The 24,863-nt window shown below is 32.5% G+C and overlaps 1 protein-coding gene across 2 annotated transcripts in view; it reads right to left on the bottom strand.

The window, feature by feature from the left end:
* Nucleotides 1-967: 967 nt before the first annotated feature.
* DARS1 (aspartyl-tRNA synthetase 1) overlaps nt 968-24,863 on the bottom strand; it is a 50,930-nt gene continuing 27,034 nt past the window's right edge. For both annotated transcript variants that reach the window (XM_015243814.3, XM_072960902.1), the window contains 12 exons: nt 23,690-23,792; nt 18,662-18,742; nt 17,570-17,629; nt 15,939-16,050; nt 14,952-15,086; nt 12,761-12,908; nt 8,002-8,148; nt 6,651-6,693; nt 5,200-5,280; nt 3,883-3,994; nt 3,613-3,684; nt 968-1,625 (listed from right to left, as the gene is read on the bottom strand). In XM_015243814.3, the coding sequence (XP_015099300.2) occupies nt 1,534-1,625; nt 3,613-3,684; nt 3,883-3,994; nt 5,200-5,280; nt 6,651-6,693; nt 8,002-8,148; nt 12,761-12,908; nt 14,952-15,086; nt 15,939-16,050; nt 17,570-17,629; nt 18,662-18,742; nt 23,690-23,792 (1,186 nt within the window). In that variant the 3' untranslated portion in view covers nt 968-1,533. The remainder of the gene's footprint in view (nt 1,626-3,612; nt 3,685-3,882; nt 3,995-5,199; nt 5,281-6,650; nt 6,694-8,001; nt 8,149-12,760; nt 12,909-14,951; nt 15,087-15,938; nt 16,051-17,569; nt 17,630-18,661; nt 18,743-23,689; nt 23,793-24,863) is intronic.

Here is a 24,863-nt window from a genome sequence, read left to right on the forward strand (position 1 = left end):
GTACTATGCTATCCTTCCTCACATCTGTCTATTTGAAGCAAGTATTACAATGTTAAGATTTGATAAAGCTTGGCGGCAAGTACAAGGATGTCCTTTTCTTCATGCTCTAATCTGGTTGACATGTTTGTAATACTTTTTAATAAAAATAAATAAAAAGATTACATCATTCTAAGACTTTATAAACCATTTATTTTGAAAGTAGCTTTTATTCTATGAACTTGAAAAGAACAGCTCTAGGGCCATTGTTATTATACTATTTTGGGGCTTGGGGATTATGCAACACAGAAAAAGACAGACAGTAGTCCATTTTATTCTTGGTATGGCTTAAATGTATTCAACATTACCAGATAATCTGGTAGGTTAAGAAAGAAAAATTAAAAAATTGAGTCTTTACTCTCAGAGATCATAATCTAGATGGTAAAATAAATTAACTTCAAAAATAACAGGCAGATGTTTACGGTCCAGGGGTAATGGCCTACCTTTCTGTGCCTTTTACTTTTCTGTATTATTTTTCCTTTTCCTATAGGAAAATATGTGTTACATTGTTTTGTTCCTGACCATTACGTGTGCTTCACCATAAAATTATCATTAGGATCAACATATTTAATAATCCAGGAAAAGTGTTTGTAACTGTATTCATTACAAAGAAATTTCTTTTTGGGAGGGAAATGGGAGTGCCTTTTAGTGACGTTCACTGAACACACCAGTACCGGTTAAAACAAAACGAGAAAATTTTGCAATATTTCTTAATCTATGTGAAATAAACTATTAACTCAGGCTTTTAGCTTTAAGAACTCTATCCTTACCCCCATCTGACTTATAACTTGAAATGAATACATATTATGAGTATATCAAGTTTTCATTTGCTTTTAGGCATTTACATAAACCAGTTGTATATTTTTTCTTTTCCTAAATTAAAAATGCCAAGAACCAGTTATAAAATCATACTGCCATGACAGAACTATAATTAGCTTCAAAATTTTATTGAAATTCAGGTTTAGAATTTAACAATTTAATACAGTATTACATTGAATATTTTCTAACCAGTATTCTCACCTGCTTTACATGATTTCTGGGCACAATTTTTACGAATTGATACTTTCTGCCTAATTTTCCAAGATATGCCAATTACACATTCATTAAAATCTCAGATACTTCCCTAAAATTGTTATCTCAACATCAGAATTAAAAAAAATAAGATCAAATATTGAAAATTTAAGACATTAATATTGTAGCCACTGTAATATAGAAAAAACTTTATACAATATCAACTGTTTAAAATTGCTAACTATTGTAATAATGCAATATGAATTTTTAACATAACAGTATGAATTTTTCATTAGAATGTTCTACCATTTCATACTGAAGAATGTTTAAAGTTATAAAAATGTTCTCTTTTAAAGGAACCTACACTAAATTAATCCAAAAGTAATTGTGGCACTTTAGATAAGACATTTATTCTTTTGCATATTTTAAGTACCTAAGGTACAGCCTGATCAATAGCAGGTTACTGGAAAGAAGCAGCACTTCACTTTAAGGAGTGAGTCGTTTGGGATCACGGGGGAACATTGAGGTCTGACGAACATTGTGCAGTCCCAAAAACAGCATAGTCACTCGTTCCAACCCTGGGAAAACAAAATAATCATCAATTCATTTTCTGAAAACCTCTTAGGGTCTTACTTATTGAAAACTACCAACATAATATCACTGATCAACAAAATACTCTTCCTTGTTAGGAAGGAAAATGACTATTATTTTGAGTTTAAAATGGAATATTTTGGTTCTGATTCAGAAATAGAGATGATGTTGTCTGTGGGAAAGAGTAAATGAGATATCTTTAAATTGTATGGGTTCTGTGAAATATGAACTACAAAAATTTATATATATGTTTTCAAATGAGACCAGATTCTAATTACGCAGTCCACGCCATCAGTGGTTAAGATGAGAGTCATAAACTTTTTAAAGAAATTTGATTAATGGAAGTACCAATAATTCAATATACATGTAGCATGGTGATTTCTAGCATAAAAGACTCTAAAATCCATTATTTTAGGATAAAAAAACTATTTCTTTTTTTTTTGGAGGGGGAGGTTATTGATTGATTGATTGATTGAACTGGGATTGAATCCAGGACCTCATGCAAGCTAAGCACACACTCTACCACTGACCTATACACCCTCCCCCTTCCTTTAGAATACATTGTTGTACTGAACGTTTTGAGTGTAGAAGGCTCTTACTTTGACATGTGACTTAAATACTATATTGCTGACAAGAATTAAGAATAAATAATATGTAAGAAACACAGCAAGTGAAACTTTTTGTGTGCAATTTATCTGTTTCTCTGAAGTTGCAGCATCATACAAAATAGGCAAGGTCAAAGAATATTTTTATATAGTTATAACTTACAAGTTTAAAGAAATATATTTAATATCTAAAATAGTAATATGAGAATTAATATTTTTATTGCTATTCCTTACTAAAAAAAATCTGCAGATGTAAATTTGAACCTTGTATTATAGTAATCTAATACTAATTAAAAAAAATCACCATATCATATCTTTCTCCCAAATGTGAATTATCAAAAATAGATTGGTATTTTGGTAATCATTCAAGTATCCTTCACAAGCAAGATTGAAACTTACATCGTCAACTAGTCAAAAAAATTTGTAAACTATCATGCAAAATGCACATTACTCAATACTCTAAGAGAAAATAGTCATAAACTTCCATTAAAACTTAAACTATGTATATATTCAATGTAGCATTGTTTGTAATAACAAAAGGCTAGTATCAGCCTACATGTCTACCAACAGGAAGTTGGTTAAACAGGATTATCAAGCATCCTCCTTTCAATGGATTCTAAAAAAAGCAAAGTATAATAAGGAACAAGTTACAAAATACAGTAAGTGAAAAATGCAACATACTGAGTGGTTTATATACTACAATTTGTATAAAAATATATGTTAAAAAGTGCATGTAGTTTTGCATATGCAAAGATTATCTTTGCAAAGGTAAATAGAAAACTAGAAACAAGTTTCCTATACTCTTCTGTATGTTTTGAATTTGAAAAATTTCTATTACCTGTTCACCAAAAAACTGAAAGCAAAAAATAAACAAAAACTTCGACAAGACTATAAATTCAGAATTCTTTTCAAGAGTTTTTGATATGGACATCCAAGAGCTGAGTTAAACACTTACTCATTTTAAATCACAGAGTAGTATCTTACGTATACTCTAGAAGTGGTCCTAAAAATCAATAAATGTTCTATTTCAACAAAAACAATTAGCAGCAATCTGAACTTACTTGAGGGAGAGCTTTAATTTGGGCTAATCTGAATGAACTCATGAATACAGAGAGAAAACACAATATTCAAAGTCAAATTTTCATTTAGTCATAACTCACTTTATAAAATGCTTACAATTCAAAAAAAGTTCTTACAATTCAAATTTGTATTACACTCAGCACTTATAGACTTATTTGTAAGCAGTAACAATATATAAAATTTATTTTTTGGAGTCTAATACTGAAGAAATTAAGTCAGAACTGAAAGAACACTTTGCCAAGTGAAATTTGGGTTGGAAATATTAGTCGTAATATTAAAGGAATATTACCAATGCCTCCACCAGCATGAGGAGGGGCTCCAAAGCGGAAGGAATCAATGTATGCCTTAATTTTCTCCAAATCTACAAAACAAACAAATATAAAACAAGCAAACAGAAAACAAAATTTATCATCTTATTTAGCTTAAAAAAATTACAAAAGCAATTACTGTACAACAAAGATTAAAACAAATGAATGTGTTTCTGAAAAGTCTTTATAAAGGGTTTAAAATTTATTTTCAGAATATACATGACCCTCCTAAACATATTTCAGTTGTTTACCAATTCCATGATGTAAGGCCCTCTCTGTCAGCAGCTGAGGATCATGTATTCTTTGAGCTCCTGACAGTATTTCTTCTCCTCTCATGAACATATCATAAGAGTTGGACTGTTTCTGCAGGAAAAACAAATAAAAAAATATCACTCAAGTGGCTATCATCTTATTTCCATCACCCATATGTGGAAAAACACACTCTGTTGCATGAAGAGTAAATCCATTTTTTCCTACAATTAATGATGCAACCCACTCCAATGAACATGATTTGTTTCCCTAAAACAGGAGTAAACTAGTGAGTATTAAATCAACTTCTTCCTTGCCTCTACCAGATTTTATGCTCCCCTTCTCCCACACCTTCCAATAATAAATCAGAACACTGTATCTTTTAAGAAGGTTCTTATTTCACTGAATCATCTGAAATGTTTTTAAGTGACTTTGGGGTCACTTTTGGAACTTCATATTATCAAGAAGTGTTAGTCTTTTTAATTTTTAAAACGTCTTTATTTTAAGGGAAGTAAACTGGACATTAATTTACCACAGTTTATAACCTATTCCTTATCAGGTTTTAACTTACTTTCCTTGTCTTTCACTAAACAAGTGGTTTAGTGTGATTCCTGGATTGGTAGCCTCAGTATTATGTTGTTAGAAATACCAATGATTAAGACCCACCCCAGAACAACTAATCAAAAAGTCTGGTGATGTGCCCCAAAAATCTGTGTTTTAAAAGCCCTCCAAGTGATTCTCATGCCCACTGAAGTTTGGGAAACAGTGCAGAGGAAAAACAGCAAAAGCCCACAAGACATTATTTAGATTAACTACCAAGACAGAATGTGAATTCTTAGTTCAAGGTCAATGATAAAATGATTTGGTAAAGTCTTCAAACCTTTTAGTAACATTTATTACTTATATGGTGTTTCTTCCTCATTTTCTTTAAAAATGACACATGAAAATAATTTTTAATATAGGTTTTGGGGACTAATTTGCTAGAATATTCAAATTCCACAATATCATTTCGATCTGAATTGACAGAAACTAGTAGTGATAAATAACAATATGTCTATCATTGTATTATTTTATTTTGGCAGCAGGGGGGCGGTAGTTAGGTTTGTTTATTTTTGGAGGAAGTACTAGGAATTGAACCCAGGACCTTGTGCATGCTAAGCATGCACTCTACCACTTGAGCTATACCTTCCCCCCTAACAATATGTCTATCAAAACTGCAAGTTACTACTGAAAACTCTTACTCCCATTGTACAATTTGACAGTGACAATAAAGTTTTCCATCTTCCCCAAAATAGGTTATTTAATATCAGATTACTTACAGGATTTCTTGGGTCAGGCATGGTATAGAAAGGTCTTACAGCCAATGGATATTTATCAAGAATATAAAAATCTGTATCATACTGTAAAAATAATAAATATGATTAAAATAAATTTTTTAAAAGTTTACTGAGAGTAAAAAGAAGTCTAACATTTTGGTAATTAACTATCTTTTTATATATAAGTTTTGTCCTTTAAAATTACTGTAATTAAGCTCTGTGTATAGTAACTATTCTGCTTCTTTCAAGTAACATCTGTATCCTACAGTATTTTGCCACGATGTTACAAATTCTTCTAATATACCTAATTTTTAGGAGCTATTGACTAGTCAATCATAGTTCAAATATGCATTTTTCTTTTTCTTTTTTTGGACATGTCATCTCTTTCAATTTATTTCCCATCAGAAATTATGCTGTGATAAACTTCTTTGATTTTCATTTTTCCCATTGCAATTCTAGTCCACTTAGTCTTTCGGATGCATTTTATAACTGTTTTTGTTAAATCATCCCAATCTCTTTGGGTTTTACAAAAACTACATTAACTCTATAAATTATTTTGGGAGAAACTGACATCTTTTACTCTATTCATTTTCAAAAAACCTTGATTATTTCCCCAACAATTAAAATTTTCATTTAGATATCTAAAACAGATTTGATAGTTTTCTTCAAATGAAAACTACAATTGAAGTAAATAACATATTAATGAAATTATGACACTTTTGTTAGAAAGAATATTTACTATCTAACCTATGTTTAATTAAAAAGAAACCATTCACATTGAACTGTTTCGGTGTTAAACATTTTCCCTAAAACTGAGTGTAGAGGGAATGTCAACAAAGGTGACAAATTGGAATTAGCCCCACTCAAACAGCATTTTAAAGGTATAAACTCACTAATGTGTAGTTTCACAAACATGTTAGTTCTCCAGTCAGTTGAACAGTTTCAAGTGCAACCAGCAGGAGGAGCTCAAGGACTATTTCATTCAATTACACAATTCTCTTAATTTCCTTAAAGACCACATCAAGTTTAGCTTTCCTCCTCTTTGGAGTTTTAGAAAACAAGACAGGAAAGTATCTTTCCTGTAAGAGGCACAGAGGAAATTCATTCACCCTCTAGTCCCATCAGTCAGCAAGGGTACTCAGGGAAGACTATTTCTAAATAATTTCAAATCATCTTGAGGTCCCCTTCTAACTAATCTGACAATTAGACCTAGATACTACTTTTAGAGATACCTCAGTACAACTTAATACAAAAATCAAATACTGAGCTAATTATACCATCTGGACAAAGCCTGAAGAGTTTTTATTTTTCTAAGTATTTTTAAAAAGTACTGACCCCCCTGGTTATTCTGGAATATTATCATTCTAGGGAGATTAGCTTCTTCCAGCTGTTCTTTAGTACCAGGATATGTTTCAGATTTAGAAAAAGAAATTCAGCATGTACAAGAGTCCTACCTTTTCCTTTACCAAACGACCCAACAGTTTTTCATTTGGTGTACTGAAAAAGAAATAGGAAATCAGGTGTTTGAAGATCAAATGGCAACTTAAGAGAGTTTTAAGTTAATAAGGCACCTCTTCTATTTGAAGTTCTCAAAGGATAAAAAATGTAGCCAAAATATACAGTTTCTATTCTGTTCCTTTTTAAAAAACCAAGTACCACTAGAAACTACTTAAGGATGCACCTGGGACAGTTAGTAGGTGCTGCTCAATGATATTTAAATAAAAGCATAAACAGAATTTTGCAATTCACTGATTCAGAAATAACATGAAGTAGTTTCCTATAATTAGATATAATAGAAGTTCACTATACCAACACAGACTATACTTGTCAGTAAATGGTTCTACTTCAAAATGGTTTCTCCTTTTTGTTAGTCTTTATCACAGGTTATAAAACAAAAATCAGTATTTCCAAGTAAAACGTAACAGTGTTTATGTAGACCAATTATATTTCTATGGCCAGGAGGTTGCTACTTTAACTTCTATACTGTTTAAGAAAAATTTTCAAAATCTTAAGAAAATATTGCCTAACTTAAAAGTCATTACAGAATTTATGGTTTTTCTGAAAATATTTAGCAATGTACAGGATGCTTAAAACATATACATATATACATACACATATATGTACATATTTGTTAAATAAATAAAAGTAAATGAAGACTTTTGAGTGAAATGTTTTTTAAAAAATCCTAAAAAATAACAATAATCATCCCTTCCTTCCTACACTGATATGAACTGTAGTGTTGGCTTATTTATTTTAACTTAAGAATCCTTGAATAAAATATAAGTAGACAGTAATTTATAACCTTTATTAAACCATATCATTTGTTTTAAAATTGAAAGTTGTTTGATTTGAATTGAGATAATATAATACAGTATATCAAATAAAGAATAGTAACTTTTATAACTTTCAGAGATCTTCAATGTCTTATATCCTAATCCTTTATGGGGGCAGATTTAAACTGCTGTCTATCTTTTCTAACACAATTGATTTAGAAAGAAAGATAACATATTAGATGATAAAAATCACAGGCAAAAGGCCCTATATTCTTTAAAGCATGACAAATGGGAGGGTACCTATGGACAAAAATAATGTTCATAAACAAAAATACTGAAGCTTAAGTAAACCACATTAAATATAACATTTTATTTCAGATCACACATTGAACAAAACATAACACTATATAACAACATTAATAAAACTGAAGTTTATCAACAGGGTGAAAAGAATTATTCATTAATAAATATTTATTCTTTCATATTTTAAACCTAATTAGTGAAGTTTTAAAAATCACAAAGGCAAACAAACCTTAGATCTTCTTCATCTCCCATTTCAATTCCAGCTTCCCTAAGCATAGCCAATGCTTCACAATACTCTAGTCTTAGAGTTGGCTCCAAAAATTTGAAGGGCTCACATGGGAATTGTTTATTCACCGTCTGAATTTCAGTTTGAAACCTATTTGTACAATGATTATATGAGTTAATAAAAATGTATGAAATAAGTATTTTCACCACAAGAGGTCACTGTGGCAATACATAAATTAAAAAAAAATTTTTTTTAACCAATACTGGTGAAATAAGGAACATACAGCTTTTTTCTTCCATACACTCAAAACATTTTTTGAAAACAAAGAAACAACATTTTTAACATTTCACAGGAGTCACTAAATATGTAATGATGAGAAGAGGGCAACCTGAGCAGGTTCCAGGGTGGAAACATGCCCTTTCCAGCTGAACCCACTCATTGCCATGGGCCTCCCAAGCTGTCTAGGCAGCCTGTTCTCAAGCAGCCAGTTGACATGGACCCAAGAGCCTACTGTATGTACTATCTGTTCTATGGTTCCATTGATAATAATTTTAAATTCAGAGATAACTCAAAAGGAAACGCTTTCAGAGCAAAGCTCTTTTGTGTAAAATCAGCCTCAGTGTAGAAATTGCCTTGGAGACTTTCAATCTCTTCAGTAGTAGTAACAGCAGCTAAGAAAAAATATCCGGCAGTTATTGAACACCTATTTATGTCACATAAAATCATTCTCTGAATCACTGTATGTATCAGAAAAAAGTGTTATCAAGAAATTATTTAAGTTAAAAATTTATATTTAACACCTTTTCTCAATCTCTTATTGTTTGTCACTAAGGTGGCATTAAAGGATGAAAAACTTTCTTTATAATTCACATCAGCTAACACTGTTAGAAACATAAAATACCCACTTTATGAGATATTAAAAAAAGTGACTTTTTAAATTCTTTAACAGCACCTGTTATCATCAAGGAAGACCAAACTAATGAATACTTGCTTGTCTTCCCCATTACCATTATACTGTAAGTTTGTTTAGGAGAGTGCCTATTTCTTTCCCACTTTAATAATCACTATGGTATACTGTCTACCTTCTAAACAGTAGGCACAAGACAAATGTTTACTAAAGTATGGATGAAACAATAGCTGAGATTTGCTTCAAAGTAACAAGGGGTGGGAGAAACGGGTAAAACAAAGTTGGTCATGGGTAGACAATGGTTGAAATCAGGTTATGGGTATATGGAGGTACATTAGGCTAGTCTACTTCTGTATGAGTTTTGAAATTTTCCATAATTAACAGCATTGAAAAAAGTATGTTTACATTTTATGAAAACAGTAGAAATTAAAACACTACCACTTCCTGACTAGTATTAAAGATTTTAATGGAAGCAATAAAGTTTAGCCATTGATTTATTCAAATCTTGATAAGAAGGGATAAAAAGACCCCAATAATTAATTTTTAAATTGCGCTGCTTTGTTTTGGATATTAACCCCCATTCATGTTAATCAATGGTAATACAAACACATGAATATCAAAATTTTAAAATACATTTGTATAATCTTCTTTAAGAGACATTTTAATGATAAACATGAGAGGGACAAGACGTAAGTCATATAACTCAATTTACAACTGACACGGAAACTTAAAATTCCTAAATGACATACAGTATATAGAAAGACTTTTATTTCCAAGCTTCTACCTTAAGTCTACCAATAAAGTCCAGTGATAACAGTGTCAGAATCTCTCATTTTTAAGTAGAGACTTGATTAATCCCAATGGCCCATTTTGTGCTTGGTCTGTTGTTACAAAAATCAAAGTGGAAATTTCATATTCCAACATTAAGAAGATAAGATATCAATACTTAAAACAACAAGTTTCATAAACTTCCTTGAATTATAAATGTAAAAAGAAAATGAGAAAAGCTCTGTACCTTCATTGTAGTTTCAAAGATATTTTGTTTTATAGGAAACATTAGTTGTTCCACAGACTATCTGAATGAAACTAAAATAAAATATGTTGAAATGTTTCAGAGAACAAAGGTTAAAAGAAAAAGGCTGGGAGGAGTGGTCAAGATGGTAGAGTAGGAAGAACCATAGGCAGTATATTCATTGATATTGGCTTTAGCAGTATTTTTTTGGATCTGTCTCCTCAGGCAAGAGAAACAAATGCAAAAAACCAAAAAACAACAACAACAAAAAAAAACGAAAACAAAAACCAAGAAAAAAAACCCCAAATGAGACTACATCAAACTAGAAAGCTTTTGCACAGCGAAGGAAGCTATCAACAAAATGAAAAGGCTACCTACAGAATGAAAGATGTTTGCAAATGACATATCTGATATGGGCATGATATCCAAAATATACAGAGAACTCATACAATTAAACATCAAAAAAAAAAAAAACAACCTGATTAAATGGGCTGAGGATATGAATAGACATTTTTCCAAAGAAGACATATAGATGGCCAACAGACACATGCAAAGATGCTCAACATCACTAAGCATCAGGGAAATGCAAATCAAAACCACAATGATATATCACCTCATACCTGTCAGAATGGCTATTATCAAAAAGACAACAAATAACAAGTGTTGGCGAGGAAGTGGAGGAAAGGGAACCCTTGTGCACTGCTGGTATGAATATAAATTGATACAGCCACTATGGAAAATAGTAGAGTTTCCTCAAAAAATGAGAAATAGAACTATCATATGATTCAGCAGTTCCACTTCTGGATATTTTTCTGAAGAAACAAAAACACTACCTTGAAAAGATGTGTGCACTCCTATGTCATTCCAACATTATGATTACAAAAGCCAAGATATGGAAGCAATCTAAGTGTCCTTGATAGATGCACAGATAAAGAAGATACATATTTACATACATACATACATACACACACAATGGACTTTTACTCAGCCACAAAAGGAATGAAATCTTGCCATTTGCAACAACATGGATGGATCCAGAGGGTATTATGCTAAATGAAATAAGTCAGAGAAAGACAAATACTGTATGATTTTATTTACACACAGAATCTAAAAAAAAAAAAAAACCAAACAAAGTAACAAACATAACAAAACAGACTCATAGAGAAAGAGAACAAACTTGTAGTTACCAGAGTGGAGGGGTTTGGAGGATGAGTGAAATAGGTTAAGGGAGATTAAGAGGTATAAATTTCCAGTTACCAAAAACATGAGTCATGAGGATGAAATGTACAGCATGGGGAAATATAGTCAATTATATTGTAGAAACTTTGTATGATGACAGATGATAACTAGACATGCCATGGCAATCATTTTGTAATGTACAGAAATATGGAATCACTATCTTGTGCAACAGAACTAACTTAGTCGTGCAGGTCAATTATACTTCCTTTAAAAAAAAATGTAGACACTGTGAGGAAATGCATCAAAATGTTAATGATGGTTATTTCTGGGGAGTGGGATTATGAGTGACTGTTAAGTTTTACTTAATGATTTTATTTCTAGTTGTCTGCAATAAACGCATATTGTTTGTAAAATAAGAAAGAAAATAAGTATCATGAGGGGGGGAAAAGGCTGTCTACAATTAACTATTCATCAAAGGTACAATACAATGCAGAGAGTCCCTAGAAGTATTAATACTATGCTATAATATTTTTATAAGATCAATGATTAATTTCTGTGTTCTTGAAATTACTCAGACTTGCAATGGAGTAAATAAGTTTCATACTAGTTTTGAACTCTTTAAGTATCAATGAAGCATATACAAAAACATCAATCAATAGTTAAATCAGTGGTCTTCAAATAAAAATTTCAAATATGGTCCTTTGTCAGTTATCAAAGCACTAGATAAATCTGTTATATCCAACTTAACACTTGGAGTACTGTCACAAGTATGGACAAAGGGGAAAAAAAGACTTGATCCTAGTTAACTTGTTTTCCATCTTCTTCCTATTTTTCTCCATTGTAAACATCATCACAAGTAAACAACTTCCAATGCTCTTTTAAGGGAGAAACTATTTGCTAGTTTAGAGGGTGTACCTAAATGAACATTTTCCATAATTCAATTTTCTGGAGTCCCAGAACATGTCTAATAAGTTTCTACAAATGGGTCAATTCACCAGGCCCAAATAAGCTGAAAGTCCCTTCAGGATAGTAGTTTCTAATCTTTACTGAGCACTCAGTGTAAACATAAATTGATCTAAGAATTAACCATTCCTGACATAGGCTTAATTTACACAGATTCGGTAAAGATTAGAAACTGAAAGACTGAAGGGACTTTTTACCCCTGAGGTTAAGTGATAATATTACCTTCACTTATAATGGCGAGGGAAACTGAGGCAGAGAGTTAAGTAACTTGCACAAGGCCCACACAGACATACAACAGACCTGTGATGTGATCTCAGGCTACCTGGGTCTAGCTGAATCCAAGCTATGAACCACTATCTTATACATCTTCCCAAATAATAAACTGCTATAAAAGTAACAGAGGCTCTATTTCTGAGACATTCAGGATGTCAGTACAGAGGAAAAAACAAATCTACTTAGGTTGTTCAAAACCTAGTAAACTTTCCCACCAAAATTAGGTTAATTAGCTGCAGCCCTAATTGACTTGGATCCAGATGGATTTTTTCACTAATCAACTGATCATTTAACGTGTGTGTGTGTGTGTGTGTGTGTGTACGTACAACAAAAACTTAGTTTACATGTTTTAAGAATTGCCTTATTTTGAAAAATACAAACTGATTTGAAACTATATCCATCTAAGGCTATCAAATATATACTTTTACCTTTCCTGAAGTCCTCTGAATATTTGTACTAAAGTGTCAGCAATTTCTTCCACAACTTCATGGTAATGGTAGTTAAAAGCCATTTCAATGTCCAAACCAACAAATTCAGTTAGATGTCTGTGGGTATTAGAGTCCTCAGCTCTGAATACTGTTAACATCAATAAAAGAAATAAATAGTCAATGGTGTTTCAAATTTTGGAGAAACTGGGATTTAAATATAAAATTCTGTTTGTTAGTACTCAAATAGTACTATTTTTCATTATCATTATAGGTTGCAAAAATCTTTGATAGACCATCTGTTTCAGCATACTCTTGGATGGCAAGTTCATTACAAATTCCTAGTCACGTAAAAGCTGTAGCAAATGTAAATTATTAAGTGAAGCTCATGAAAATCTCAAGGGAGTGCAAGATCCTTGAAGTATCTTCTCAATAATTAAGACAGATTCAATATAGTGAGTTCTTCTCAATTTTAGTAAAACTTGACTCAAGCTAAATGAAATCTCTACAAATGAAATAACATTATACATATTCCAGCCAATACCCTGGTCCACCTTTTATTATCCTCACCCTCCTTTCCTCCTTTCCTGTCTTCCTGACGCTAGCTCTGCTCCATCTTTCACATCACTGCAAGATTAATATTCCTAGAACACATCCTTGGCTCAGTAACTTACAATGGTTCCCAAATGATTACCATAGTAAGACATAAAAAGACAAAAAGTCTAAAACCTTTATGCTTTCATAATTTAATCCTACTCTTTATATCCCATTTCCCAATACTAACTAGTTTATTTTCTATAACTTAATACCATTTTTATTTTCACCATGCTGTTTACTCATCCAGCTTCCTCTGACTAGAATGATATCTTCGTTGTCTATATATCCTACTCTGTCTTTAGAGCCTATTTCAGTTTGAATTCTCTTTTATGGTGAGTCTAGCAAATTCCACCTTCCCTCTCTTTTTATACTATCTATAAGATATAATTAACACCAATTTGCTGATTGGACAGCACAATCTGATTATCTGCTGTGAAAATCAGTTGATTACTCTCTGTGACTGCTATATGTATGCATGTCTTGTTCTGTCTTGGGAGCATGGACAATGTTTATTCTTTTGTCACTCAAAGCATGGTCTGTCTGATCAGTAGCATCAGCAGTACCTGGAAGTCTGTGAGAATCTCAAGCCTATTGGTCAGAATCTGCATTTTAACAAGATCCCCAAGTGATTCATGTGCACATTAACATTTGAGAAGTGCTTATTCTTCTTCTATGTACATGGTACCTGAGGCAAGGCTGTATATGTAGCAGGTGTTCAACAAGTAACTGATTAATAAATTCAGAAAATTAATCATCTTGCCAGCTTCTCTACTAGCAGGTATTTAATTTTTATTAAGCTTTCAAAAAATGTACATATATAAAATAACTCGGTCAGTTTTAAAGAATGAAGTAAAGCTGGTTTTTGCTTATAATTAGCTTCATAAAAAAATCTGCAACATGATTGTGTGTCCATGCTTGACTTGCAGCAAACAGATCTTAAAAATCATAATATAATCTATTACGTATCAGACATTTGTAATAATCTTTAATGGACTTTAGCATATTATCAATACTAAGAGCAATACAAACAGTAATAGTAAAACAGAACAGCTTTGGAATGAAGTTGGTAGCAAAATACACAGTGGCATATCTGTAAACTCACAACAGGTAAAGAGGCTATCAAGGACAACAAAATATATTATTTGGAAGACTGCAACTACTACTTGTTCTTTAGTGCTGTTGGAGAGCTGAAAGGACAGTCCAAATGGGAGCTAATCTGTTCTAATTACACTTACGTATAGTAAAATAACATATTCAGGTATATTTCAGAGGGGGTGTATTTTCAAAGCATGCATTTTAAAAATGAGATATTCGTAAGATAAAATTTTTCTTTAGCATTCTTCTATAGAAATATATAACGGTTATGATTGCATTTACATGAATGATGCTCAACTGTACAAAGAACTACTGAGCATACAATTTAAAAAAAATGACTGCCCAAGCAATTGTCATTTTTACCTCAAAGTCTAGTGTTTATGTAGTCAGCATATAAAAGGATTCAAGCTTTCAAAATGTCTGTATGTAAAATGTGTTTCTAAAACCATTACTACAGTACAATTTATGAATTTTGAGAAAATCATAACTGTCAAAACCTTACCTGGTCCAATACAGAAGACCTTCTCAAAATCAGCACAAATACACATTTGCTTATACAGCTGTGGAGATTGAGCCAGGTATGCATTATTTTTAAAATATGACACAGTAAATACATTGGCTCCTCCTTCACTGGCAGCTGAAATACAAACATTTAATATTATAAACAACTGCAAGCTTATTAATGTAAACTTCCAGTAAAAATAGTTTATACTTTTGATTCAAGTACTTTACTTAAAAAACTTGGAATATCAAGAATTGCAGAGAAACCATAACCTATATATGTTTTATACCTGATTCTAAATAGTTTACATTTAGGACAGATTTACTTCTTTGGTTAGACCTTCATTTTACTGCTTTGGATATGCATGCTCCTTTTCTGCATCAATTTCAAATCTATTAAAGCTGCTTTGCAGGTGTGAAAAAATTTTTTAAAGGAAAAAAGATTATTCCTAATAATTTTCTAATTATCAATAATGTAATGTTCAACTTTTTATTGGTAACTGAAAACAATTCATAACATACTTTTTAGTGTTATTTAAGTAATTCTAAATAGGGTAAAATGATTAAAGATAAGTTTCTCATATAAGAATGAGAATTAATGAGATTTTCCCATCTGTAGTATTTAGTAATTTTACAATGCAGTTTACACAAAACAAATCGCAATACCAATTTAGAAAGAAACTTATATAATGAAAGTAGTTTCTGGTGTACTTTATATTGACAAAAAATTTGTTTCACGTGTTACTGCCTCATTTTTATAATCAATATCATATAATGATTCCTGAAATAAGAGGATTTAGTATTACTGATGTTAGTGACATATGACGGCTGCTACATAGTAGTCTTCAAAATAAACTGTCTCATGGCAACAAACCTTAAGAAACACTTGGGATTCTCAAATTAAAAGCAAAACAAAACAAAAACTTATTAAGCAACCTGGGGGAAGCAAATTTATTTTTTAAAAATTAAGAAATACCTTAAAGCATACCTGAGATAATTTTAGGAGTCTGGATCTCCACAAAACCCTTGTTAATTAAAATTTCTCGGAAAAGATGGCAGATGCCAGACTGGAGACGGAAGACTGCCTGACTAGTTGATGTCTATAAGACAATAATAAAATTTAATTAAATAAATTTGACACATTAACTGAGATAGAGTATTTTTTTAATCAGGCCACCTGCCTGGAAAGTTCATAGAGAAAACAATTCATTATATGAGAGAAAATTAGGTTACATGACACTCAGCATAAGGATATAGCTTGGAATTTTTCATATTATAGAAGGAGAATGACAATTTTGCTCTTTATTTTCAACCTCTCGAATTCTTGACTTTGCTGAGGCTCTATGTAAGAACTGGTTTGGGGTTAAATTAGACAATAGTTTAGATATAATCTAAGGTGTGTAAAAAATTTCAAGTCACTAATACACAGAATGCTTCCCAAAATATAAAGTCAAAGTAGGGGTTAAAAAAGTGAATGCTTACAAGGGCCAGACAAATTAACATACATGGAATGAATGAATGGTACTTCCTGGGTGGTGCAGGGCATAGCAGAGAACAGAATACCCTGTCTAGAGTGCTAGCTGATGTTGCCATGTGGGCCCAGTATTGATGAGTTCACCTCCTACTTTTTAAGAAAAGCCATCTAGATTTAATGTGAAAACCCTCCATTTTTCAATGATGGCAATAAATTTAAATTAAAAAAGAAATGATGTGAGCCAAAGAAAAATATTCTTCAGGGCCAAATTCTAGAGGCACAAGCAATAACTCTTGTGAATAGCAAATACAGTATGATGTCTAACTACTGTGGCCAAAATTATGAAAAACTTGAGGTTTCTAGGCAGCATCAAGAGGACTTTTGATTACTGCTAGCCTTTTCTATATACTCTAAATTACAATGAAAAAGGTAAAAGCAGACAAAAAGCAAATAATCAGGGGAAACACGAGTGCACGTCAAGGGCAGACCCATACAACTGTAGAAAAGTGGGAAAGAACTCTTAAGGTGACAAAGCATTTAAACCTTAGGTAGATTATTTAAGTAAAGGAGGAAGATGTGGTCAAAACATTAAGAAAGAGAGATGACATTGGTTTTACTACAATGATGAAACCACTGAACTCTTTCACTTGCAACCAAACCAGAAAGGGAAACAGAAGACCTATGAGATTACTATACAAACCACCAGGGCCAACTAATTCTTTATTATTAATCCTGTGCTTGGGTCAAATTCAAAGGATTGAGGCATTAACTACTAATTTCCATCTGGTCGTTCTAAAATGTGCACATAACTTCTTTCACAATTTTGAGTGATATTAACAGTTGTTTTCACTTCCTGACTAACTTGTTTGAAACAGGTATCACCTGGAAGCAAGCCCATTTATTGGCTTCATGTTCTTTTGTCATTTTAAAATGAAGCAAGTCAGTATCCTGTGGTATTATTTGACTGTCCTTGCTGCCTACAATTCTTTATAGGGGAAGGGTCAGTCAGAAAGGTAAATTGTTTTTTGTATTATCGTATTACACATAGGCAAATGCCAATTAGGTCTATGAGCCTGAGAAAGACATGGTATCTCTGCCCACCTTGATTTCAGCACAATCATGTCACTTAAACAAATGAGGCATACCCTAAGATCAATGACTCTGTTGTCTAATCTTGTATCCTGGTTAACAGTAGCTCTTCCTTCCTAAAGAAAAAAAAAAAGATGAAAAAAGAGATTTTACTGCTTTTTTTAAAGAACACAAAAAACACTTTTAGAAGTCATGTTTATTTTTAAGTGAGACAACATGTGTTCATGTGTGTTAATGTTATGACCCCAGATCAAGGATCTGAGAAACAAGAAGCAGGGCCAGAGAGAAGTTATTGTTAAAAGAACGAAGAGAGATGGAAAGAAGAGAAATGAGAATGAATTGAGGTTAATGCTTTCTTTCCATCTCCCACCCCGAAAAGCCTGACTCATTACTGGGACATCAGAATAATTAACTACCCACACCTTCACTGATTCCTGGATTTTACATGCTAGTTGAAGACTAAAGGAACAGATAAAAGGTAACACAGAGTAGTGGTTCTCAAAGTATGTTCTGGGCATCACTGAAGGCCCCCAAGACACCTTCAGAGTCTGTGAAGTCGAGCCTATTTTTCATAGTAACACTTTTTCACTCTCATTTTTTTCCTGACTTCATTGAGAATTTTTCCAAAGGCTTCATTATGTGTGCTATTACAACAGAATGAATGCAGAGGCAGATATGAAAATCTGCTGTCTATTAAGCTAGACATTACCAAGATTTGTAGACATGTAATACAATGTCACTCTCGATACTAAATTACTTTTTGTTTTTAAAAATACTTATCATAAACTGTTACTGTTAGTTTCATTATTTATATAGGAATAATATAGACACATAATATAGTTGTATTATAATAAGTTAAAATAAATTAATAAATACTAAAAATTTTCTATTTCAACTTCTAATACAGTAAATATCAGTAGATACACCTACAAAAACAAAAGCTTGTGGAGTCACTTATTTTTAACAGTGTATAGGAATCCTGACACCAAAAAGTTTAAGAACTATTAATGTAAGAGTATGTTCAAATAAAAATGAAGCTCAAGTCAATTCATAGGTACCCTTCATATAAAAGTAGGACATCAAGTTTTCAATGTTCTGCAAACTAAACATATACAGGAAGCACACTATTTCCAAAATACAATTTTTACCTCTTCTCCTTCCATCTCAGGCCGAACAGCATCGTCCAGCTGCAAGGGCAGGCGGGGTTCAGCCGAACTGATCACATAAATCTGAAAGTGAGAGAATACCAAAAATATCAAGAAGCACATAAAACCTGTTATCTTTTGCTTAAAAAGAAAGCAAAACAATCTACAGTTGACTTCAACATGAAACAATGTTTGCATACATCTTTAACTGAAACTACTTGCTAAAAATCAAACAAGATAGTATGTTTTTTCACCTAAAATGAGGATAACAGTATTTCCTGCATACATCTCTAGGTTGTTGGGATCTGGCTTAAGGCTTCTCTTTGTCACGTGAAAGCTATTGTTAGGCAAATCACTTTACCTAGAAACTTCAATATTCTGTAAAATGAGGTCTGCAGTAAGAATCAAATGCAGTAATGAACATTAAACACTTAACTCATTAGAAGGGGACATTAAGAAATGAGTTATTCTAATTGTTAACAGAATTTGGCCACTTCTCCCACTAGGACCAAAGTCAGTCCAAATCTACTGTACCTCTCTTTCTTTTCCTCATTCTTTTTCCAAATGTCCCTTCATTGCCTTTTTTCATCAAGCATGCCATATCTCATTTCTTGCTGCTCTCCTGGCTGGGAACTGCTATAGAAGGTGTTCCTTTATGGTGTTTAAATTCCTCAATATTCTTTCACACTAATTGCACACACTTCATGCTAAAAAGCAGTTAGGTCACAAAGAATGAGCTAGTGGTTTTTAGCTACCCTTAAAAAAATGTGACCCTATTAAGTATTTCCAACTATGCCTGGAAAACCTGCGAAAGCACAAGAAAGAAATAGACCTTATTTAGTTAATTCAGGAAAAAAAATTTTATTCTTCCAGTTGATAAGTCACATTTAGCATTTAGCTCAGACATTTCCAAAAAAAGTATCAGAATGATACTCCATTCCACTTTATAGGAAAATAGAATTATTTGTCACAACCCCCTATATCTAAGTTGTAGTGCTTCCCTTTAATCAATCAACAGAAACTTCATCTCCAACACAAAGTTGGAGAACTGGACAGCTACCTCTTCCATTTTTATAACTAGTAGGAACTCATCATCTCCTTCATTAGGCTGAGTGCTTTCATCCCCAGAACTTCACATACTGCTTGGCACAAAGTATATACTCAGTAGCTGCTGGATAAATAAATAAATGATAAGAGAGTCACTGTTTATAATAATAATCTACTTAGTATACAATACTTTATGCTTTGTGAGATACTTTATAATTATTATTAGGGCAGAATTTGTAAGCTCTTTAGACTTTAACACTTATTAAGGTTATACTGAATACTAGATAATTAGAATATTCTAGAAATACATTTACTTGCTTTATTCACTAAAATCTTATTTACTAAATTATTGAAAAAGATAAGTAACTTGGAATATGGGGGTTGTTTCTCTTGGTCAGCATGCCCTTAGGTTAGTTTACCTTTACTAGGTTGCAGACTTCCTGTGGGTTTGGTTTGAAATAGGACTTAGACAAAGAACAAAAACCACGTGATCATCCCAACAGATGCAGAAAAAGCATTTGATAAAATTCAATGTTCATCCATGATACCCAAAGTGGGTATAGAGGGAACATATCTGAACATAATAACATATCTATTTATGACAAACCTACAGCCAACATAATATAACTCAATTGTGAAAAGTTGAAAGCCTTCCTGCTAAAATCTGGAACTAGACAAGGATGCCCACTTTCACCACTTCTATTCAACATATTACTGGAAGTCCTAGTCCTAGCAATTATACAAGAAAAAGAAATAAAAGGGATCCAAATAGAAAGAGAAGAGGTAAAATTGTCACTATATGAACATGACATGATACTATATATAGAAAACCCTTAAGACTCCACACAAAAAACTACTACTAGAGTTCATAAACAATTTCAGAAGGGTATGAGGATGCAAGATTAACATACAGAAATCACTGTATTTCTTTACACTAACAATGAAATATCAGAAAAGGAAAGTTAAAAAAAAAATCCCTTTTAAAATCACATCCAAAAAAATAAAATACTTAGGAATAAACCTGATCAAGGAGGTGACAGACTTATACACTGAGAACTATAAAACACTGGTAAAGGAAATTAAAGATAACTTAAAGAAATGGAAAGATAGCCCATGCTCCTGGATTGGAAGAATTAATGTTGTTAAAATGGTCATACTATCCAAAGCAATCTACAGACTTAATGCGATCCTATCAAATCACTCAGGACATTTTTCACAGAACTAGAACAAATTATCTTAAAATGTATATGGAATCATAAAAGACACAGAATTATAAAAGCAACACTGAGAAAAAAGAACAAAGCTGGAGATATAACCCTGCCAGGCTTCAGACAATATTACAAAGCTACAGTAATCAAAACAGTGTGGTACTGGCAGAAAAACAGACATATGGATCAATAGAACAGAATAGAGAACCCAGAAATAAACCCACACACTTATGGTCAATTAATCTTTGACAAAGGAGGCAAGAATATACAATGGAGAAAAGACAATCTCTTTAGCAAGTGGAGTTGGGAAAGCTGGACAGCTGCATATAAATCAATAAAGTTAGAACATTCCCTCACACCATACACAAAAATACACTCAAAATGGTTTAAAGACTTAAACACAATACATGATCCTATAAACCTCCTAGAAGAGAACATAGGCAAAACATTCTCTGCCATAAATCACAGCCATTACTTCCTAGGTCAGTCTCCCAAGACAACAGAAATAAAAGCAAAAATAAACAAAAGGGACCTAACTAAACACATAAGCTTTTGCATAGCACAGGAAACCATAAATAAAATGAAAAGACAACCTATGGACCGTGAGAAAATACTTGCAAACAATGTGATTGACAAGGGCTTAATTCCCAGAATATACAAACAGCTTAGACAACTCAATATCAAAAAACCCCCAGACAGCCCAATCAGAAAATGAGCAGAAGGCCCAAACAGACATTTCTCCAATGAAGACATATAGAGGCCAATAGGCACATGAAAAGATACTCAGTATTGCTAATCATCAGAGATATGTGAATCAAAGAATATAAAAATGAATATATGTATGTATATGTAGGACTGAACTATTATGCTGTACACCAGAAACTAACACAACATTGTATAATGTTGTGACTGACAATACTTCAATTAAAACTGACCATAACTCAATTAAAAAAAAAAAACCAACAAACTACAATGAGGTATCAACTTATACTAGTCAGAATGGCCATAACTAGAGTCCACAAATGATATATCCTGGAGAGGGTGACGATAAAAGGGAACCCGCCCTACACTGTTGGTGGGAATGTAATTTGGTGTAGCCACTATGGAAAACAGTATGGAGATTCCTTAAAAAACTAAAAATAGAGTAACCCTATGATCCAGCAATCCCAGTCCTGGGCATATATCTGGAGAAAACTCTAGTTTGAAAAGATACATGCAACGCAATGTTCACAGCAGCACTATTTACAATAGCCAAGACATGGAAGCAACCTAAATGCCCACTGACAAATGAATGGATAAAGAAGATGTAGTATGTATATGTGTACATATATATTTCACACAATGGAGTACTACTCAGCCATAAAAAGGACTGAAATAATACCATCTGCAGTAACATTGATAGACCTAGAGGTTATCATCTAAATGAAGTAAGTCAGATAGAGAAAGACAAATATCATATGATACGTATCACTTATATGTGGAATCTAAAAAAATCAAATGATACAAATGAATTTATTTACAAAACAGAAATAGACTCAGAAACAGAAAACAAACTTAGGGTTACCAAAGGAGAAAGAGAGGGAGGCATAAATTAGGAGTTTGGGATTAACATACATAAAAAAGATAACCAACAAGGGCCTACTGTCTGGCATAGGAAACTATATTCAATATCTTGTAATAACCTATATTAAAAAATTATCTGAAATGAATATATTTTTATACATATGTAACTGAATCACTCTGCTATACATCTGAAACTAACACACTGTAAATCAACTGTACTCAAAAAAAAAAGTTCCATGACAATCCATTTCAGTTAAATACATTACTCTCAAATTAGTATATACAGATGAGTCTTTTCTTTCTGTGTCTGTCCATCTGTCCATCTGCCTGACTGTTCTATCTTACATATACTCATGTAACACACACACACACACACACACACACACCAGAGGTGAGGGTGGAAAAAGACTACTCCTTAAGAGAAATTCAATAATGAATACTGTAGATACAAATGAGGCCTGGGTCTGAGACTGCAGATTCAAAATTGCAGAACTGCAGTTATTTCAACAGTACTAAATATATGTGCATTCACTTATAACATTTTAAAAGTCAATGATAATGAGCATTTCTAGTTTTTATGTATAAGAAAATACATGTGGAATAAATCTTATATGAAAAGAAGTTATTGCTGGAATATAAGCCCAATACAGTATTGTCTCTTTTGACTTCTTGATACTGTAAAATATCAGAAATATAATGATTATAAGGAAATATAATGATTAAGAATTAGTATAACTAATCAGCCTTCAGAAGTACATTATCAGAGGAAAGTTCACAGCAAAATAGGTTCCTAATAGTGAATAAAGCTTTTTAGACGTATTCTGTATTTTTCCGTATGTGACTATGGTACATGCCCTATATCAACAAGCCTGGGCTAGCCAGCTGGATGAGGAGAAGCCAAGGGGAGATATGTCCCAGAAGTATCAGTGAGACCAGCTGATGAAATGTGGAGCAGACAGGCCATCCCAGATGGGTTGGCCCTAATTCCCTACTTGCACAGAACTGTGACCAAATAAATGTTTGCTGTTTTAAGTAGCTAAGTATTGAGGTGGTTTGTTATATAACAAAAGCTAATTTATTCAGTAACCAATTTACAAATCTCAATACTTTATATCAACTCTAATTATTAAGACCATATAGACTTGACATGAATAGTTATAAGAACTACTCAAATCTATTTCTGTACACAATTTTGTATTTTGAAAAAAATTACCTTTTGAACATGTAACTCTACGTCTTGCTGCGTACAGCTTCCAATTTTCTGATTCACTTTTCTCACAACACTTTCCACATCTACGATGCTCTCTTTGTTGATGCTGTCAAAGGAAAAAATTCCCAATTTTATTCATCTCATTAGAGGTGTCAGAACTCATTTGCTGTTTCAACAGTAAAACTGAATATATTAAACTCTTCTTTAATGAAGTAAGCCACTTGAGATAAAGCCAGTCTGTTTAACCTACTTACAATAAGCTACTCTGTAGCACATCTTGTGAGATTTCTTGAAGAGACAGATGATTTTCTAGATCTCATAATTTAGTTACCATTACTCTAGACATAAGAGGCAACAGGACCAGCACTGAATTGTGAAATAGTTTTTCAATTATTTATTAAAGAACATTTCCCCTTCCACAGTTCAGATTTACTAAGATCAGCATTTCTTATAAGGAGAAATATTGGCTTCAATAAATGCAATTACTGGTATGTAGTGGAATTAAATAATAGAAGAAGGTGAACTGAAAAGATTTCAAGGTAATAAGAGGACATTAAGGTGCGCTGCAATTCAATCCTCATCATCTATAGTTTATGAGTACACACTATCATTGAATTTGTGACAAACAGCCTATTGGATTGTGTAAATCCCATTTAAGAATGCCTATATGAAGCTTATTATAAATTAAGAGTAAAATAAATGCAATTCCTCAGCAGTTTAATTCTATAACAAACTTGAATTTTGAACATGACACTCAAATCGTGAAATATAAAATTTATGAAGTAGATTATTAAACTGACCAATTGATTATTTTTTGATCTCTAGTATATAACCAAGGGAGAAAGAATGTAATCCAAAATGATGGTTCCCATATAAAATGTACTAGTTCTACTTCTGTGTATATTCTTGTGCTGACAGAATGTGTCAGAGTATATTTACGGAAAAGGGTAAGATTTAACTTTCAGATCCTGGAGAGTGATGTCAGCATGAGGGGGGCTCAACACTCAGGTGGTAACTGGAGTTACATAAGTGAGGTGAAAAGAGAAGGAAGAAAAATGCAAAAGTGACATCTAGGAGACAGTGGAGTTCCTGGGGCAGCTGATGTAACAGAAAGGGCAACATGTATTAGGAAAATCTGTCCTGGACTCTCTGCCTGCTGTTGTAAGCCCCAGTTAGT

This window comes from Vicugna pacos, chromosome 5 (assembly GCF_048564905.1).
Source record: "Vicugna pacos chromosome 5, VicPac4, whole genome shotgun sequence".
In the NCBI taxonomy this organism is placed as follows: domain Eukaryota; kingdom Metazoa; phylum Chordata; class Mammalia; order Artiodactyla; family Camelidae; genus Vicugna; species Vicugna pacos.